A 17,941-nucleotide genomic window follows, 5' to 3' on the forward strand; every position below is an offset into this window, starting at 1 on the left:
CGAATAACAGGTTGAACTGGTAATTTCTTCGATGCAACAGAATAAAATAATATTTTATCTTGTCTTGTTTTATTTCTTTGAAAATAATTATTAGTTTGAATGATACACACGTTTTGTGAAGTACTAACCCTGTGAATTTTGACCCTGGATTACTCCAAAAGTATACTGAGATATACGTTATATAACTTGCGTATGAAGTGCAAGAGGTAGAACTAAACTGCTAATAAATACTACTGAAAACGGTGTATTTTATACCTCTTCAAAAATGGAAGATAATCCTGCAAAAAGTGAACTTTGACCCTGGATTACTCCAAGAGAATACAGTAAAAGTACTTAATATTTCACATTTGTCTTTTAAATTTTCTCTAAACGCCTCGAGCCACGCAATGACGCAGATATACTGTCAAACACGACTGCATGATGAATACAATTTTAAAAGGTTGTGTTCATTGATATTGCGATATTACGGTTGTTTGTTTGCGCTGTGTCCACGAGATGGCGATAGCTACTCGTTAGTTATCTGTGGCTCTAAGGATGCTGGGAAGTTTCCGCTACGGAAGTGTCACTGGACAGAGGTAAATGATGAGAAATGAGAGATTATTTGTTTGTACACAGACCTTATTGTGAGTTTTTACAACATGTTATCGTTTATTGTCAAGTCTCCTCGTTGTCTACAACTCACCAGTTATCCCGTTTGTATTCATGAACGCAGACAGTGTGTAACTTTGAGTTAGCATGTTGCTAATACCGTGGATCTGTATTTGTACACACACAGGTTGCTAGCTGAACGTTAGGTAAAGTTAGCAGAGAGACCACAGAGGAAGAGGGACCTCCAAACATGGTGAGTTAACTATGGTGTGAATCAGCTTCACGCTAACTACTGAGCAGCGCTCCCCTAACACTCAGAACTCAATAAATATTACTTGATATTTCGTAAAAAGTATGTTTTGCTAATTGCACAAATCAAAGAAGAAGAAACACTTATTCATTGGATCGTGTTACAAACTTTACATGCACACTATATGATCTAATAAAAGACGTGTGTAATGTAGATGGTAATAATGTAAATATTATAAATGGCAGATATGGGAAAGAAATAATAAAGATCGTTGCATTGGCAGAAACACTGACACTTTTTCCAATTCTTAAAGCGATAGACCACCTGGAATCTGTTTAGAGAGTCAAACGTCTCCCAACTGGCTTTAAACTTGAACTCAACCTATAGTTTAAACCTATAAATCTATATGTCTGCTGTGCAGCTCTTTCTACAAGCCTTACATCCAAACTATATTATCGAATAAAAGTTATGTGTAATGTGAATGAAAAAAAATAATGTCAATGTCAAATGCCAGATACTTAAGGAAAAAAAAAAAAAAGGAATTCTACCACTGAACCACCAATGCTTGATATCGCAATGATGCTTCCCATTCATACTGTATGGTAGTACTAAACTATTACGGCTGTAACTGCTTCAATTCAGTCTCTACCCTCCTGACAGTGAATTAACAGTTATTCATTCATTGTGAATGACTGCTGTATGTATGTGTATGAAGAATAAGAAGTACTCCACTAAACTAGAAGTACTATCCAATAAAACTGAAACAATAAATAAAAATGAGACAAGATCCCACACGGGGAAATTTGCAGTGGTACAGCAGCCAAAAAGGTAGAAATAGAATATATTATAAATACACACATACAGTGTGTGTGTGTGTGTGTGTATTTATATACATATGTATATTATGTATGTTGAAAATGGTAAAAATGTGCAAAGAAATGCGTGTATCCCTCTTATCGCACATGCACCAGAGCTTATGCTAACTTGCTAGATCCAACGAGACAGTTTCAGCAACGTTATGGCAGAAAAGGTGGCAAAAACAGGTGTTGGTCACAAACGAAAGACAGTTTTTGGTAAAGCTACTGCCAAGAAAAGCGATCCAAGACCTGAGTGAATATCGGTGCTGAAACAGAAACTGAAAGCCCAGAAAGGGCTGCGAAGTGATGACATGGTGGCACTTTTTCTAATGGACCGGTAGGTTAACTTTATGTCTTTGTGAACTTTTTTTTAAGTATTCGTTGTTTTTCATCATCACATTTTCAATAAAGTATCCAAAATACCAAGTGTCATCGAAAAGTACTGAAAGTTACCAATGCTGCGCAGTGCTTGTGAATCCGTGTTTGTTCGCGTTCTTGTGCTCTGAATGCGTAGCTTCGGAGGGAAGTCGGTTTTCCAGTTTTTCCGACCATTTTGTGAGGTTTGGCTTGATGCAATGGTATGCACATCAAAATTTATCTCCTTTGCAGGAGGACACAAGCACTGTGATGTCGTGGTTTTCCAGCCCCGTGTACAACCGCTACTGGCAACACTACTACCAGGCCATGGCTTGGCACCAGAGACACAGACGTGCCTACCGTAAAGCCCTGGAGGCCGCCTATGGCCCCGGCTACAGCCAGGAGCAGTTTCCCTGCAGCCCGCAGCGCTACGCAGACTGGCACGCCCCAAAGAGTGACAAGGGCGACGAGGGGGATGAGGAGAGCAGCTCTGACAGCGAGATCGAGTGCGATGTCAGTAACATGGAGATCAGCGAGGAGCTACGGCAGTACTTTGCCCAGACGGAGAGACACAGAGAGGAGCTGAGTAAGAGAACATTGTTCTTTATTTCCTGCCCTTTGCAGTGTCACCATTAGTTTCTTACACACTGAACCTTTAATTCATGATAAATTTCTGACAAATCTTGCCTGCACAAGGTGAGCACATAACAGGCTCTCCCAGAGCGAAAGTACCTAAAAATAATCTGTCTAACTGTCCTTCAAGAGAAGCAGATGGAGGCCGAGCAGCAGGACTGCTACGTGCTGGCCGACCAGGACCTGCGCAGCGGCTCCCAGAAAAGCACCGGAGCTCCTCCCATCGAGCGACCGGGTGAGAGACGCGTGGCCGAGATGAAGAAGCTGTACGGCCAGGACTCCGCCAAGATCTTGGCCATTGAGACGGCAATGCAGCTCACGTTTGACAGAAACTGTGACCGGAAGCAGCCGAAGTACTGGCCTGTTATCCCTCTGAAACTGTGACTTTGCTGCAGGTAGAATCATAAAATTAAGTTATTTTAGGCACAGTTGTGGATTAGTAAACATTTCGTATATATTATCGTGTTCTATCCTCACAGAACCAGCATTTTGGGAGCTGATAAAATGCTTTTTTTTTTGGAAAACAGGTCCCAGAGTAAAACATTTTTAAATCGCCACCTTTGAGTTTTCATAGATAAAATTATCATGTCACACTTTTATAACCCTTAACCACACTATACGTACCACATACAGGCCTGGAGTATATATACCTCAACATTTAGAGTTGTTTTGTGTGCATGAACACATTTCGGGAAAGTTTTTAAAAATAAAAAGTATAGGAAAAGTTCAGTTTCCATGTGGATAAGGACTAAAAAGTGACTTAAATTAATTAAATCTCATGGTTGTCATAAAACATGCAACACTGAGTCTTATGATGTTCTAAATGTGTTGCGTATAAAGGCTAACGCGCAGTACCTAACCTTAAAGCTTTTTAGGACAGAATCAAATTAAGCTGAGTGTGTGTTTCCCTCTAATCTGTTGTTGTTATTTACCTCATAGCTCGCCGATGCTTCATCCTGCAGCGGCTCCTCTCATAACCACAACTATTTATACACAAATGTTTCAACACACTCAGTGATGTGTAGTTCCTGTTGTGTGTTTAAGGAGAAATCTTGAATATTCTCTTTTTTTATATACTGAAGTGTGTTTGTTTTTACATAATAAACTGTTACTTGTTTGGATAAAAAAAAACAGCGTGTGGTTCCTGTTCTCGATGACACGCTGTGACTGCGATTCAGCTTTTTCTACATTTAGAAACTGGGTCAGTGTTTTGTTAGTGTATATTTCATTCAGGATTTCTAATGCTGAATCTGCATTTTACGGAGATATTTGTTCATCCAGAGAATGTCCACAGTGTCTGTGTAATGTTTTATCTTACCAGTGATGTTCATCTTGAGTCACTGACCTTCTGACCCCACCTAATACCATTATGTAATGGGTCAAACTGACGTATGTCCTCGCAGATTATGTTTTATTTTTTTATGCAAAGACAAAACAGGAAATGTTCAAACTAGCTACAGTCATGCTGGATATGTTAGCCTCCATTTTGTGTAATTTTTTTAAATTTAAAAGTTTCTGTTTGACAAATTCCTTTGCCAAATTATGTCAAGAAACAATATGAAAAAGGAAATATGTGTTCACTATATACAATTGTTTTCATTTAGTGTATGTAGTCTCAAGTGTTTTTTTTTACTGTGTATATATATATATATATATATATATATATATATATATATATATATTATATAAACTTGTGTTTTAAGCCATTTTTGAAAGCTCACTTTACTTGTATTTAACAGTTTACTTTCAAGTATCCTACTTCGCTCCATTTTATCACAACTGTTACTGAGTTGTTGTTTTTTAAAAAAAATGCAATTAAAACTTTATGTGTACTTAAGTACATTTATTTCTGTAGTAGTACTTTTACTTGTAAGTGTAAATGGTGGTAGATTGAGGCGTCTTTTTACCATATGGTAAAGGGTTTGATTCCCAGGTTGCCTCTGACTTTATGTTCTTAATGTAAACGATATTTAAAAAAAAAAAAAAGTTATGTTACACATATACTACCGTACAGTGAATGTAATATTAGACTAATGTGTATTACTAATGTGTACAATGCTTTTTATTTGACATGTACGAAGAGATACAGAGTAAAACATGCAGGGAAAATTATTATATTATTATATCATAAATACAATAAAAAGATAATGCTCATATATTTCATGAAGGAATTAAGGTGAATTATTTAAGACGACGCTTGGGGTATAACTCCACCCCACTCGACCCCCGTCCTCTTCACTTACAAAGCCGGACTGCCCCTAAACTAAACGCACCACCACCACACTTCACTTTCTCAAACGACCAAGTGGACAGCACGTCATCTGGGAGTTGTTGGGGTTTGTTATTTTTTGTTTTGTTTTTTAAATCCCTTCTTCTTCTCTTCTCGGTTTTCCACGGGAGCTGAAACACTGAAACATGGGTGAGTGAACCTCCTGTTGTTTCCACGTTTCTCTCTTTTCGCTTCACTTCAATTTGCACATGTCTGGTAATCAGTTTAAAGGCTCAGAGGCTCCCGCGTCTGTTAACCCCTGGATTCTTACACTAATGTGCACAACAAATGGAACAACACAGTAAAAAAAAAAAAAAACATTATTTTCTGCAGCTGCTTGTTTGCGAGACTTTTTATGATTACTGTGATTACTAAGTGCAGTGTGTGGACCAGTGGTAGACTGAGGTGTCTTTTAATCCTAGGGGTTGCTCCTTTGACTGTATGTTATGATGTAAACATTAGCATATTTCTTGGTCTGTGGAGTGCAGTGTGTGCTGGACACAGGGAGTTTGAAAGTTTCCACACACTGCTTGTGCATACGTTTCCAGATCTTTCTTTAAATGTTGAAAGCATTTTTGAATGTTTTACCAGAACGTTTAATCCCATATCGATGCTCTGCAGTGCTCAGTCATTTTGGGAATCTTTTGTCTCGTGTTGCAAGGCAAACTAAGCACCTCATCCTTTGCATGTCGACTCCTAATGAGAGAGCTGATTGGTTTAAGAGGGAGTGTGGTTCAAGCAAACTGGACAAGTCTGAAACGAGGGAAAACATCTATTACAAAACATTCAAAATCATAATTTGACTCTATCAATATCTTTAGACCTTTAAAAACAGATTAAGTACATGAAAACCAAATGGTTTGTGTCGAGTACACAGTGAATGTTGCTGCATGGAAAGTCCAAATCGAAGAATCTTCTTTGTTTCTGCCCCTCGCTCTCTCCCTCTCTCTCTTTCGCTCCCCATTCATAACATCTGTTTCCAATAAGGGAGCAGGTCTGTTTATCGCCTTCAGGGCCCGGTGAGAAGTTGAGAACAGACAGGATGTAGCCAAGTGACATGATTTAGTGCCACGCAGGAGCTGCAGACCTTTTCCTGCGGGGAGCCATCGTAAAAGAAACTTCTCTCGTTTCGGCTCCGGTGTCGGCTCGGCACCGTCGCTCCCCTCCAAAAACCTGCGTCTTCTGTCTCATCATCTTCAGCATCAGCATCTTTCATGTGCATCTGCTCCTCTCATCATCTCCCTGCTCATTGTCTTCATCATCATTCTCCTCCTCCTCCTCCACTGACATGAATTCACTCTTTGTGCTCACTCTTTTCTCTTTAGCATGTGGAGATTCATATCCTCTTGCATCCTCTCCTGTGGATTCCAGCTGCGGTATGGATACTGAGAGCAGATGGACTTTAAAGTCCACATATTTTTGTTCTGCGGGAATAACTGATCACTCCGCTAAAGGGGGGGAATGAGAAGTGGTATGATCCATTCACCAGATTACTACTAAATCTGTGACATAATAAAACATGATTATTGTTACTGAGTATTTTAAAAGCTGGTATTTTAAGACCAGAGGTGATGACACCCTAGGATTGTATTTTTTTAAGTATATACTGAACTTCTTACCCTTAAAACTGTAGGATGATAGGTCTGATAGTATTGCATGACAGAGCCTGATTTCAGAGGGAAAAATTAATAACATTGAAAATAGACAATAAAATCTGCACACTGTGTCTTTAAAATACTTGTGCGGCTATAAACATTTGATTTTCTAGCATTAAAGGTCTGGTGTGTAACATTCTGCAGGGTTTACTGGCAGAAATTGAATAAACTAACAATATGTGTAAGTGTATAATCACTTTAAAATAACAAAAAAAAAATATTTGTGCATATGAAGCAAGATCTTTTATGTTTTTACAATCTGCTGTCTCACCATCAGATGTCACTACTTCTCAAACACTGCGCCTTTGACAAATACATCATCATGCTTTTGCTCAAAGATCCAGTGATATTAGGAATAAAGGCCTGTTGTTTCATGCACATGTTGTCCAGGTGCATGAAAGCCAACACATGGTCCTGAGGAGAGTAGCTTCCTCCTCAAACCTGTGTGCAGTTGAAGTAATGATGAAAGGCAGGTAACGCGGAGGTCAGCTGCAGGTCAGGGAGGATGGAGCTCGGTCTGGAATGACATGATAGAAAGTGACCAGCAAATAAAGAAAGAAAAAAAAGTGATAAAAGAGCGATCCATCACAGTGTCTTCTGCCATCAACATGAATCACTTCCTTTAGTTATTTAGACACTGTCATCTTGTTCTTTTCTACACCTCCAACTCCTCCAGCAGCTCTACTTCATCTTCCTGTCTCTGAGTCCATGCTGTGATATCTCTGATCTCCCTCAGGGAGCCAATCATATCACAGAAATTGACAGCCAGTTTCCTCACAGCAAAATCATTACTTGGCTTTCTGTTTTTTCTATATGTATTATCGATTTTGCGAGAGATTTAGTTTTTGTGTGAGGCTTTGAAATGTGTGCGCACCACATTATTTGAGTGGTGCTCTGACAAAAAAAAAGGGATTTTTTTTTTTAGGCAATAGTTCAAACATACATCTTCGAGCTCAGTCCAGTGGCTACTCTGTGTTGGAGACAATCGATGCTGTGAGGACCAGTTGCCATGGCAACACAGCGATGAGGAGGCCTCAGAGGCATCTCAAATCCGGGGCACATGCGGACCCTGTGATCACGCTGGCCCACGCAGGCAAAAAATAGATAGTACGTTCGTATGTAAATGAGCCACAGGCAGCAGGGGATTGGCGTTATCTGTCATTTCCTGCTGCCGCTCTGACACCTCTGCAGTGATGATGATGGTGATGATGATGATGATGATATTGAGTCCACGGTGCTTCGTATTTTCTCCAAACACTGATTGCTGTTGAGCCCCGAAACCTCACTTATCCCCACATCGCTGCAGGAGGAGCGGCTGCACCTCAGTCACAGGTGCAGCCGCTCCTCCTGAGTCACATGACTCATGTCACATGGTACAATATTGCCCGTATGTATGTGTGTGTGTGTGTGTGTGTGTGTGTGTGTGAATGACGGCATAACGTCATGCGAAACAGACTTTGGACCAAATCTGGGCCAGCGGGATTAGAAGCTTGTCGGATAAATTGCGGGATGGACTGGGGATGGGTGTGTAGGACAGTGTGTGTGTGTGTGTGTGTGTGTGTGTGTGTTAAGCCGTCCCTACTAACAGGAGTCAGATATTAAAAATAAGGCATGATATAGCAGAGATTCTCTCTGATTTGACCTTTGCACATGGCTCATGTAGAGGGTGGGTGTCCACTCAGGTGCTGGGCTTTGTTTACGTGAGACCAGCCGGTCGTCATTTGGACTAAAAGCAGGCGTGAATGAATGAAAATTTACATTTTTAAATATCCTAGGTATGGTTCAAAGTTCAGCAAAGTTCAGCTCTTTGCTGCATTGCTGTGTGTAACTTGTTAAATTATTAAAAGTCATCAAATTGTCAGCGTTTGGAATATCCCTATCCTTAAAACTGACCTGGAATCCTCAGCATAAGTGTTTGTCTGTGTGTGTGTGTGTGTGTGTGTGTGTGGGGTTGAGGTGGATTAACCTTTTGTCAGAGGCATCTGACGCCTCTGCACCGCGGGGGCGAGCGGGAAGCGTCTCCTTTGGTGACTGTCAGCTGAGGGCGTGTGTGTGTGTGTGGGAGTGGCCGAGGGGAAAGTGGGTCATCATTACCACAGATTAAGGGCCTGGATCTCAACACACACACACACATACAGTATATATATACATATATATATATATATATATATATATATACGTATATATATATATATATACATCTATGAGAGGACATTTTCAGGTGAGAGATGGAACAAAGGGCAGTGCTGCTATGTCGTGCTCTGCCAAAGAGGAATCCAGAAGCTCATTAAAATGGCAAGGATTAGACTAAAGTGACAGTGGGAGTCTCATAAAGCCTTCACAGAGACACTTGGCTTGTTTCTGTGTGTGTGAGTGTGTACACCAGTGTCTTTTTGTATTTATGTTTGGCCTGATTCCAGCATGACTGATAAAACTGTTTGATTTGACTAATGGAGGCGGAGGAATAAGCAGAAAAGCTTTCATTGTTACACGTCTGAGAATAATGTGCAAAGTAGACACTTGTGCACAATCTTCTTCATGTTGTAGTTGCACACCTGTAACAGCAGAAGGATCTGTGCCACAGGTGCACCCACGATAAATTGCTGTGGGAATAATAGATAAGTCCTTATATGGACATCCTGGGCGTGTGTGTGTGTGTGTGTGTGTGTGTGTGTGTTTATAGGTCACATATGCAGGCTTTAAAAGATGTGTTTTTTCCGTCTTCTTATATGTTGTTGAGTCAAAGTTATGACGTTCTAGTGGTGATATAAAGTAGTAATAATTCTGCAGAAGTCACAAAATAGACAGTTTTTCTTTTCTTTTTGTTCATAAAAATGAGCCAAGTGAACTTTGAACTGTGACATATTTCCCAATTTTCACAAATTCAATCCAATTTTAAACATTATGAGAGTACTTCCTGCTCAGGTTTATATAGTTGGTGAAAATGAAACAAATGTTTCATCAGTTTGCCTATATTTATCATTTATACTATTATTATTATTATTATTATGAAATAGTTTTTCCTCAGTTCCTTGTTGTTCTATGCATTAGTTTAGCTATGGTCTGACCTCTGCGTTAAAGTAACACAATGTGGTATTTGCTCTTGGGGTCCCCCTACAGTCTAAAAACGTCAACTGTTGCGAAAATATATGTCGTGGTAACACGTGCATTTGTTGACAAACCATCGATACTGGCTAACACTGAAGCAGGACTTCTAATGTGCAATCAGACCCGTTACAGTAGCCTTTATGATAGGATTTTATACAAAAAAAATTTAACGATAGTGCTTCAGTTAGCATAGTTTGTGTTTTCAATCCAGTTTATGTATGTGCTGTAAACACAAGAAACACAGAACCAGAGGAGAGAGCTGGATTTGCAAGTGTCATTGATGTAGTTAATGAAATATAATATGGTGTCAACACAGGGGCTTTTATTTTGAAAAACAAAACAAAAACTGGTGCTTAATGCTGTATCTGTGTAGTCCTTGCTGTTCCACTCGTGCTGAATTCCACCGAGTGCTGTGTTCCGTCATCCAGCACAAATTTCAAAAAGAAGGCTACATTAATTTTCAACACTCTTCTATATACTATAATAGGTTAAATCCCAGTTAACTCATGTGTTGTAAGCACTGTTTGTATTCTGTATATTGGTAGTTAATTTTGCTGTGACGCAAATGTATATGTTTTTATTGCAAATAATTCTTATTCAGTGATGCAAATCTGTTCTTTTTCGGACTGTAAAACTCCCTTTATATGAAATATTTAGTTACACTGGTAATTATACATGAAGTTATGAATATTATATTCCTTGCATCTAGCGACCTGCACAATGCCAGCTAGGATTGGCTTCAAACCATCACGAATGAGCTGCACAGATTACTGTTTCCCAAGCTTTTTATATGAGGACCACTTCCAAGATATATATATATATATATACTGTATATAGTATGTTGGATAAATGTTTTAGGTCTTTCTTCAGAAGCTCCGCCTCCAGAGCACAGGAGTGTGCATTTGTTTATGTGACAATGCATTAATTAATTGGTTGTGAAGAGGATTTTAAGCAATATAGTAAAATGCTTCAAGTAAAAGGCTTGAAGACCCAAAATGAATCTCCTGTGACCCACCTGTGTCTTTGGGACCCACTGGTACACATAATGGATGAGTGGATGTTAAATTTCTGTCAATTCAGGCTCTGTTATTATTCAGAGGGATTACCATCTAGTACGTGAACATTAATCGTGTTTACTCATTTACAGTCTGCTTTTCCCTCTCAGATCTGAGCCCTGAAACACTCTCTGCTGCTTGTCAACAACCACAAAGCAGCAGTCGCTCACAGGAGAATAAATCATGTCACTGACGGGACAATGATGATAAGATTCTCCTCAGTCCCGCCCTCTAATTAATTTGGTTTTTATTATCCGTGCAAGTCACATTAGAACATTTCCAAGGAACTGATAGCATCGCTGCAAGATGTGAATCGGCACAGCCCGTGGAACGCCGCGGCTCCATGGCAACAGCAGAGTCTGAGACGGGACTGCTTTGATGTGGGGGGGGGATGTGAACGTCATGAGTGTTTGATCAAATCTTTTTTTGATGAGGTTTAAAAATAGTTTCAAGCCATTCAGAAGTTGGATGTGCAGAGGTTTTCTCTTCTTGTTATTTGTAGGCTACTCCTTTTAGCTAAGAGGTGATGTTTGTAAACCTCTCACCATTGAGAAAATCACACATTTTACACCACAGGAGTTGTTGATCCACTGCTACCTCTAGCAGTAATCTTATTCTGTGACTTTGCGTTTGAAATCCGTCAGTCAGATTCCCCTCAGTGACACACATTTACCAAACGTGTCACCATGAGCTAAAATCGCTGGTTTTATCTATGGGCTTTGGTGTGGGAGCTTTCTAAAAACCTGAACTGTTCCTTTAAGGTTGAAACTACAGGTTGTGTACATGGAGTGAGTGTTTATCTGTGTGTGACAGGGTGATGGTGAGGAGTGCCAGAAAACGCTGGATCTCATCTTCTGGACTAGTCCTTAATCTGTGTGACCCAGCAAGGGATTATAGGCATTCTGGGAGAGAAAAAATGGGGGCTTGGATTACCCTGTAAACCTGACAACTGACTATTTAGAGCATTTGTGTCTATTTATGTGCGCACTTTGTGGATACAACACAGCTGAGAATTGAATTATTATTATAAATAAACCTGCCTCGGGTTTTCCTCCACTTTCGTTTTCTTTTCCATTCTTGGATTCATTGATAACATCAGAAAGGAGGTGGCAGTTTGCTTTGATGTGGTGATGATTTATTAAATTAGGTCTATCATTGAAGTGTCCCAGGAATCAGTCCAGGGAGAATATACAACTGTGTTTTAACCCGAGACTGTTATTGCCAAAAAAAAAAAAAAAAGTGTAATAGAATCGGGTTTCTTCGTGGCTTGCATCCAAATCAGTGCAGAGGGCGCCGACCCTCTGTGCTCCGGCAGCATACGCTGGTGTTGGTTTCAGCCCTGCGGGGAAACGGATCCACTAAATGTCATGGATGTCATGTTTGCTGCTTCTGAGGCTTTGATGTTTTTTGTTGGAGGAACATGAGGGGCTGCTACTGCTGCTGCTTCTGTTGCTGCTCCTGCTGCTGCTGCTGCTCCTGCTGCTGCTGCTGCTGCTGTTGGTGGGGTTCACCTCTGTCTGCACAGTGTCTGGGGGTGTGAGTGTGGGGGATTTCCTCTTTTCCTCTTCCTCCGTGGGGCAGAGCTTTGTCTGAAACAAGGCCACGTGGGTCCGAATTAAAACCTCGTGTAAGAGGATTCGGGGCAGATGGCATCCCATTGTTTGAGGATGTGTTTATTATTATTAGGGAATGGGGGGGCTCCACCCCCTCACCCCTTCATGTGGCTAATGCTGCGTCCCGTTTGTAGTCGGAACTCTGAATTTCCAAGGTTCCTGAAGAGGGAAGAGGGATTTTTAACTCGGAAACTCGCAGCAACCTCACAGAAGCCAACATCATAATATGATGCTAATGCTAATGAGTTTAAGATTCCAAGATGGCTGCCACTATACAAACACTGCTACTTTAACAGTTATTACAGGCCCCGCCCCCTTTACTGACGACCAATGATCACTTAACCCCCAAACCGAACAACTCATCTGTATTAAGTTTTTTTTTTATTGTTTTAGAGTGGTGAGAGTGTAGGTCAGGACCATTCAAATAAGTGACGGTGTAAATTAGCAGTGCAATTATAATACACAGAAAACAGAAAAATAAGCACATTCCAGTGGGATTAATATCTTCACAGCAATCAACAAGTGATGCTGGACCGTGCTGGAACACGTTCACTCACGAAACCACATCTCCACTGTCGTGGTCATATCTTAAGTTCTTACTGTTGTGCCCACACATGGATGACAAAAGACAACGGCAACTGCTATAAAATCCTGTTTCCCCTGTGGGAAATTTGGAAACAGTTCAAAGTTCCCTTGGCTGTTTTTTTATGAACAAAAAGAAAAGAAAAACGGTCTAATTTTGTGACTTCTGCACAATTATTTACTACTTTATATCACTACTAAAAATGTGACATAAATTTGACACAACAACATACACAAACAACAAACAAAACGCATTTTTAAAGCCTGGATATGTGACCTATAAACACACACCTCCAGGATGTCCATATAAGGAGTTGTTTGTTATTCCCACGGCAATTTACCGTGGGTGCACATAACGATATACCACATGGGATAACCAGTGTTCTTTGACTGATATCAGGAGTGAATAACTTAGTGTTAGTAATGAAGATATAGAGATAGTAGCACTTTGGTTTCAGGGCCCCCTGAGCCCCGAGGCCTGTTCAATAATCCATCCCTGCCACTAATAATATCTAAGACCATGAATGTCAGCCTTTTATTATTATTATCTGTCATAATTTGATTTTTGTCACTTCTTTCCTATATCTTCACACCCACATTCTCACTACACACACTTGCACTCTCCTTTTAGCACTCTTCTTCTTCATCGTCTTCTTCTTGTCTTTTTTTCCCTCTCTTCTCTCCTCCCCTCCCCTCCCTGACTCTCTCAACTCACCAGATGGAGAGGGGGTGGTGAGTGTGTGTGTGTGTTCTTGCATATACAGTATATGTGTGTGTGTGTATGTGTGTCCATGCATGCATGGTTACCCATGAGTTTGCATATTTACACCTCCCCTGCACATTTTGTCCTCATTTCCTCCTCTGCTTCTCTGAGGTGCAGCATGAAAAAGATCAGAACCTGTTTTTTTTGTATGTTTTTTTTGTGAATAATGGAAGTAAAGACTCTGTTGTGATCAGAATATCAGCACATTTCCACAATTCTGAAGTGTTGTCTTAATGTAAGCTCACAGGGCCTGTGCATTTTGAAGCTGGATTGTTAATAATAAAGAGGGAGGCAGAGCTGAGCTGTAAGGGAGAGAGGGAGGGAGAGCGAGAGAGAGGGAGGGAGTGTGTGTGCAAGAGAGAGAGAGAGAGAGAGCATCAAGTCACCAGAACAGCCTCCACCATCCTCACACTCACTCACACACGGAGACTATATCCCTCTGAGATAATGGACGGGACAAAGCCTGCCATGGAGTCCAACGCGGAGGATACTCAGGACGAGGGACAGGAGAGCAAAGGTACAATCTTTTTTTTTTTTTTTTGCGCACAGCCAAATCAGCGCATTGGCTTTAACGCATACTTGCAGTTTCTCTCTCTCTCTCGACACACAATAGCGGTGCCTTGCCTTCCACTGCCTCTGGCCTCTCACCTGGTTTTAACAATCCCCGCCACATGCGAGTGACAGGAGATTATTCCTGCAAATCCCTGCGCAATTTGACCGTTTCACGCGTTGCCGTGCGCCATAGAATGGGAGGATGTGGGCGGGTCGGTGCGTTTGAAGAGGCTCGATTTGTTGAGCATTTTTCTGGAGCATATTAATGCCATTCTTATATATATTTTTTAAAACACTGCTGCTCTGAAAGGGGGGTTATTTCGGCGTCATGGAGCTGAGTGCTGCTCCGCTCCGCGCGCGCCATTGTTGTCCGTCAGGTGCGGCGGCGGCGGCGAGAGAGGCGCTGCCATTCTCCTTTTCTTCTTATGATTATTAGTAATATTATCATTTATGGCGGATGTGTCCTCAGGTGGTTGATTGTGTCGAGTGTGTTGCATGTGTGGCCGCGGTGATCGGATTCAGGAGAGCTTGACGCAGAGCCTGAGTCCTGTCACTCGAGCCTTTAATAAACGATGCTCTGTGTGTGTCTGTTTGTGGCTCCGCAGTGGGACTGGGAGCCCTTGTTTGAATCCAGCCTTACACTGTGTGTGTGTGTGTGTGTGTGTGTGTGTGAATCCTCTTCAAAACACACAGATGCAAATGCAATCCTGTTTAATATGCATGCCAGATTAAAGCTAACAAAATGTGTCAGATTGAGTGCAAATATAATGCCAAACTGTTGCTGCTCAGTGTGTGTGTGTGTTGTGTAGGCGTGTCTATATAATGCACCCACACACTGGCGAAAGATACATGGAAATGATTTCACTCTAGTAAAATCCCAGCCTTCAGTCCAGAGATGGTTAAGAGCAGCTTCCCTGTGCGATTTTGGGTCAAATTTGATCCACAAAAAAAAAATCATAAAGCAAATGAGCTCATGATGTAATCCAGACTAAGAATCTGAACATTAAACTGCTCAATCCTTTGCATTGAACTCCATAGAGGAAATCTGTGATTTGTTGATCCACTGCGACCTTTATCACTAAGTTCAAATGTTTTATTTTGTGACTTCTATGTTTGAAATCCTTTGTTCCCATTTAACCCCACATTTACCAAACACAGCAGCAGTAGACCAGCAGCTCATGTTGCCCCCACGAGCTAAAACATGTGATTTTCTCTGTGGACTTTGGAGCCGGAGAGAGAGAAGCAATTTACAAACATCAGTTTCCTGTTGGAAAAATGCCCTTTCTTACTTTGAATTATTCCCCACTTCCATTGAATCTCGAGCCTTACTTTAGTTGGTTCTGGTCAAAAATGACCATGATAGAAAACATTCCCATTCAGTACACATCCACAACTGTCACTTGTTGCTGAGGCGTTCGTGTGCCCAAGTTGAACCTCACCTGTCAGAGCATTTTAAGACATTTTAGTTGTGGGAACCTGTTTTCTGCTTTGTGTTTTAAAATGCCCAATTCTTGCACCAAACTCATCATCTCAAATCTGCGGGTTTTGCACCACAGCACCCATGGTAGATTGCCGTGGGAATAATACACAACTCCTTATATGGACATCCTGGGTGTGTGTGTGTGTTCATGTGTTCACAGGTAACATATTCCTGTGTTAAAAAATGTGTGTTTTTTTCCATCTTCTTTTTTCCAGCACAGGTGTGTTTATGTAATTGGTGAAAATGATGATTTTTCGCCTAGGTTGTGCTGAAAAAAAGGATATAAGACACTTTATATTGCACATGCTTATCGCCTCTGTATATACTGTACGTTTAAATATACTAATAGAAAAAAGCAGCCGAAATGCTCTGTGCTCCAAGGGATAATGTTCAAGTTTATTGTTTTATTTTACCTGTATTTAATATCCCGACTCGCAGACATAGTTATATATTTGTATGTATACAATGACCGACATTTAAATATAGAAGAAGAACACAGTTTACGTTTGAGAGACGCGACGGGGAGGAATGTAGGTGAATATGGGAAAAAACTTTTCGCTAGCACTCAACAAACTACACTACCACACTTGTTTTGCCCCAGTATTGGTCTTAATTCTTCCTTTTTGAGGTCTTAAACGTCATTAAAACTGGTTCTGCAGATACTGGGGCATTTTACACGCATCCCTTCACTCAGCATGAACACACTTCTTCATCACTTGCATTTGAGAAACCCAGAGTTTGACCCCCGCCGCGGTGCTACTGCTCCGTCACAACAGTCTGCGACGTAAGTCCCTCACATGCGACGCTCTTTAAAAACATTACATCATCCTCTCTGGAGGCACGCTGCTGCTCACACATGCAGGTGAACAGCAGCCAGAACACACACCGCACAACAAGCGCGTATGAGCGGCCTCCTCGAGGACGGGCGGCCATATTTATGGTCGGCAGTTAACCCTCTGAATCCCTTAATCACCATTTTATGTGGAGGCGGTGCAATTACAAGCCAGTGAAACCTGTGCAGCCCGGACAGCTGTGCTCCAGGTGTGAAACCAAATCTGCCCATAAAAGCATATACTGCACCAAAACAGCTAGGAGGACGTGTCTGTGTGTCAGTGTAATCACTGGACATCTGGATTGTGACCAGAGGCTTATAGCAACCATCAAGACGCTGGAGATTTACAGTGAGGGGGACAAGAAGACGAGAGCTGTCCTGTAAGGAGCTTGTGCCGCTGCTGCCGCGGTGTGTGCCAGCAGTGCTGCCCTCTTCAGCTCCACAACAACATGTGTGTGAGTCACAAAAGCAGATGGTGGAAAGTTTCCAGTGGTGGAAACAAAAGTACGAGTGTACATGACTCTCTGTACTTATTATACTCCACATTTAAAAGGGGACTCATTCACATTTTACTACATTCATTTGTAGTTTTGATGATCACTCAAAGTTGTTTCGCATGCAGGAATCGAACCCTCGACTTTTGGGTTAAAAGATGATTCAACCTACTATCCACTGTCACTTAGTCGTTACTATATACTTGACTGAATACAAAATCAAACCAATTTAAGCGGTTAAAACATTAATATAACACAAAGTGATGTAAACAATGGTTATAATTTATAAAATGATAGGCGTAAATCAAAGTTTGGTTTCTTGGTGATCTGTTTAATATACATTAGGGCTGGATGATATGTGATGATAGAGTTTTAAATCACTCAGTATCCATAAATATAGTGATGAATAACCTAAGATTGCTTTTGCTCCTCGGCGAAAGTTGAAGAAACCAGTGAATTATGCTTTAAATCTTGTTTGTGGACAGAAAATGGAAACATTTAACACATTTAATGTTGTTTTTCAGTGTGTTTCCACAGCACATAAACATTATATCATATAATATATAACGTTATATATTTAAAAAGAAATGTTCTGTTAATATTGAAGAAAGTTACATACGTGATATGTGTTGATAATGAATTATCGCTCTGCCTTGTATATATAATATTAACTTTATATATTATTTTAATTTAGAACATATATAAAATAGACAGTTTAAGTGCACTAACTATAATTAAACTGGTTGAGAAGTCGGAAACACAAATGTAACAATTAAATCTCTACATTGTATTTTGCGCACACAAACAGCGCAGCAACATGTTTACAGTTCGCTGTTTAATGTTTGGCTGATTT

At 40.7% G+C, this 17,941-nt stretch overlaps 2 protein-coding genes across 4 annotated transcripts in view; both read left to right on the top strand.

Annotated features, from left to right (window-relative positions):
- The first annotated feature begins 484 nt into the window (after positions 1-484).
- On the top strand, positions 485-4,293 carry gemin8 (gem (nuclear organelle) associated protein 8). Of its 2 annotated transcripts, none has more exons than XM_058653479.1 (4): positions 485-575; positions 776-841; positions 2,305-2,638; positions 2,816-4,293. In XM_058653479.1, exons 2-4 carry the CDS (start codon positions 839-841, stop codon positions 3,067-3,069), a joined length of 591 nt encoding a protein of 196 aa, XP_058509462.1. In that variant the 5' UTR covers positions 485-575; positions 776-838; the 3' UTR covers positions 3,070-4,293. The 2 variants fall into 2 exon arrangements, with proteins under 2 accessions (XP_058509462.1, XP_058509468.1); XM_058653485.1 differs by lacking the exon at positions 485-575 and adding an exon at positions 605-623.
- A 680-nt stretch (positions 4,294-4,973) lies between these two features.
- LOC131450049 (neuronal membrane glycoprotein M6-b-like) overlaps positions 4,974-17,941 on the top strand; it is a 33,622-nt gene continuing 20,654 nt past the window's right edge. The window contains exon 1 of one of the 2 annotated variants that reach the window (XM_058622179.1): positions 4,974-5,104. In XM_058622179.1, the coding sequence (XP_058478162.1) occupies positions 5,101-5,104 (4 nt within the window). In that variant the 5' untranslated portion in view covers positions 4,974-5,100. Of the gene's footprint in view, positions 5,105-13,877; positions 14,248-17,941 lie in introns of those variants that run through there. The other variant, XM_058622178.1, reaches the window with a different exon arrangement.

Source organism: Solea solea, chromosome 2 (assembly GCF_958295425.1).
Source record: "Solea solea chromosome 2, fSolSol10.1, whole genome shotgun sequence".
Taxonomy (NCBI): Eukaryota; Metazoa; Chordata; class Actinopteri; order Pleuronectiformes; family Soleidae; genus Solea; species Solea solea.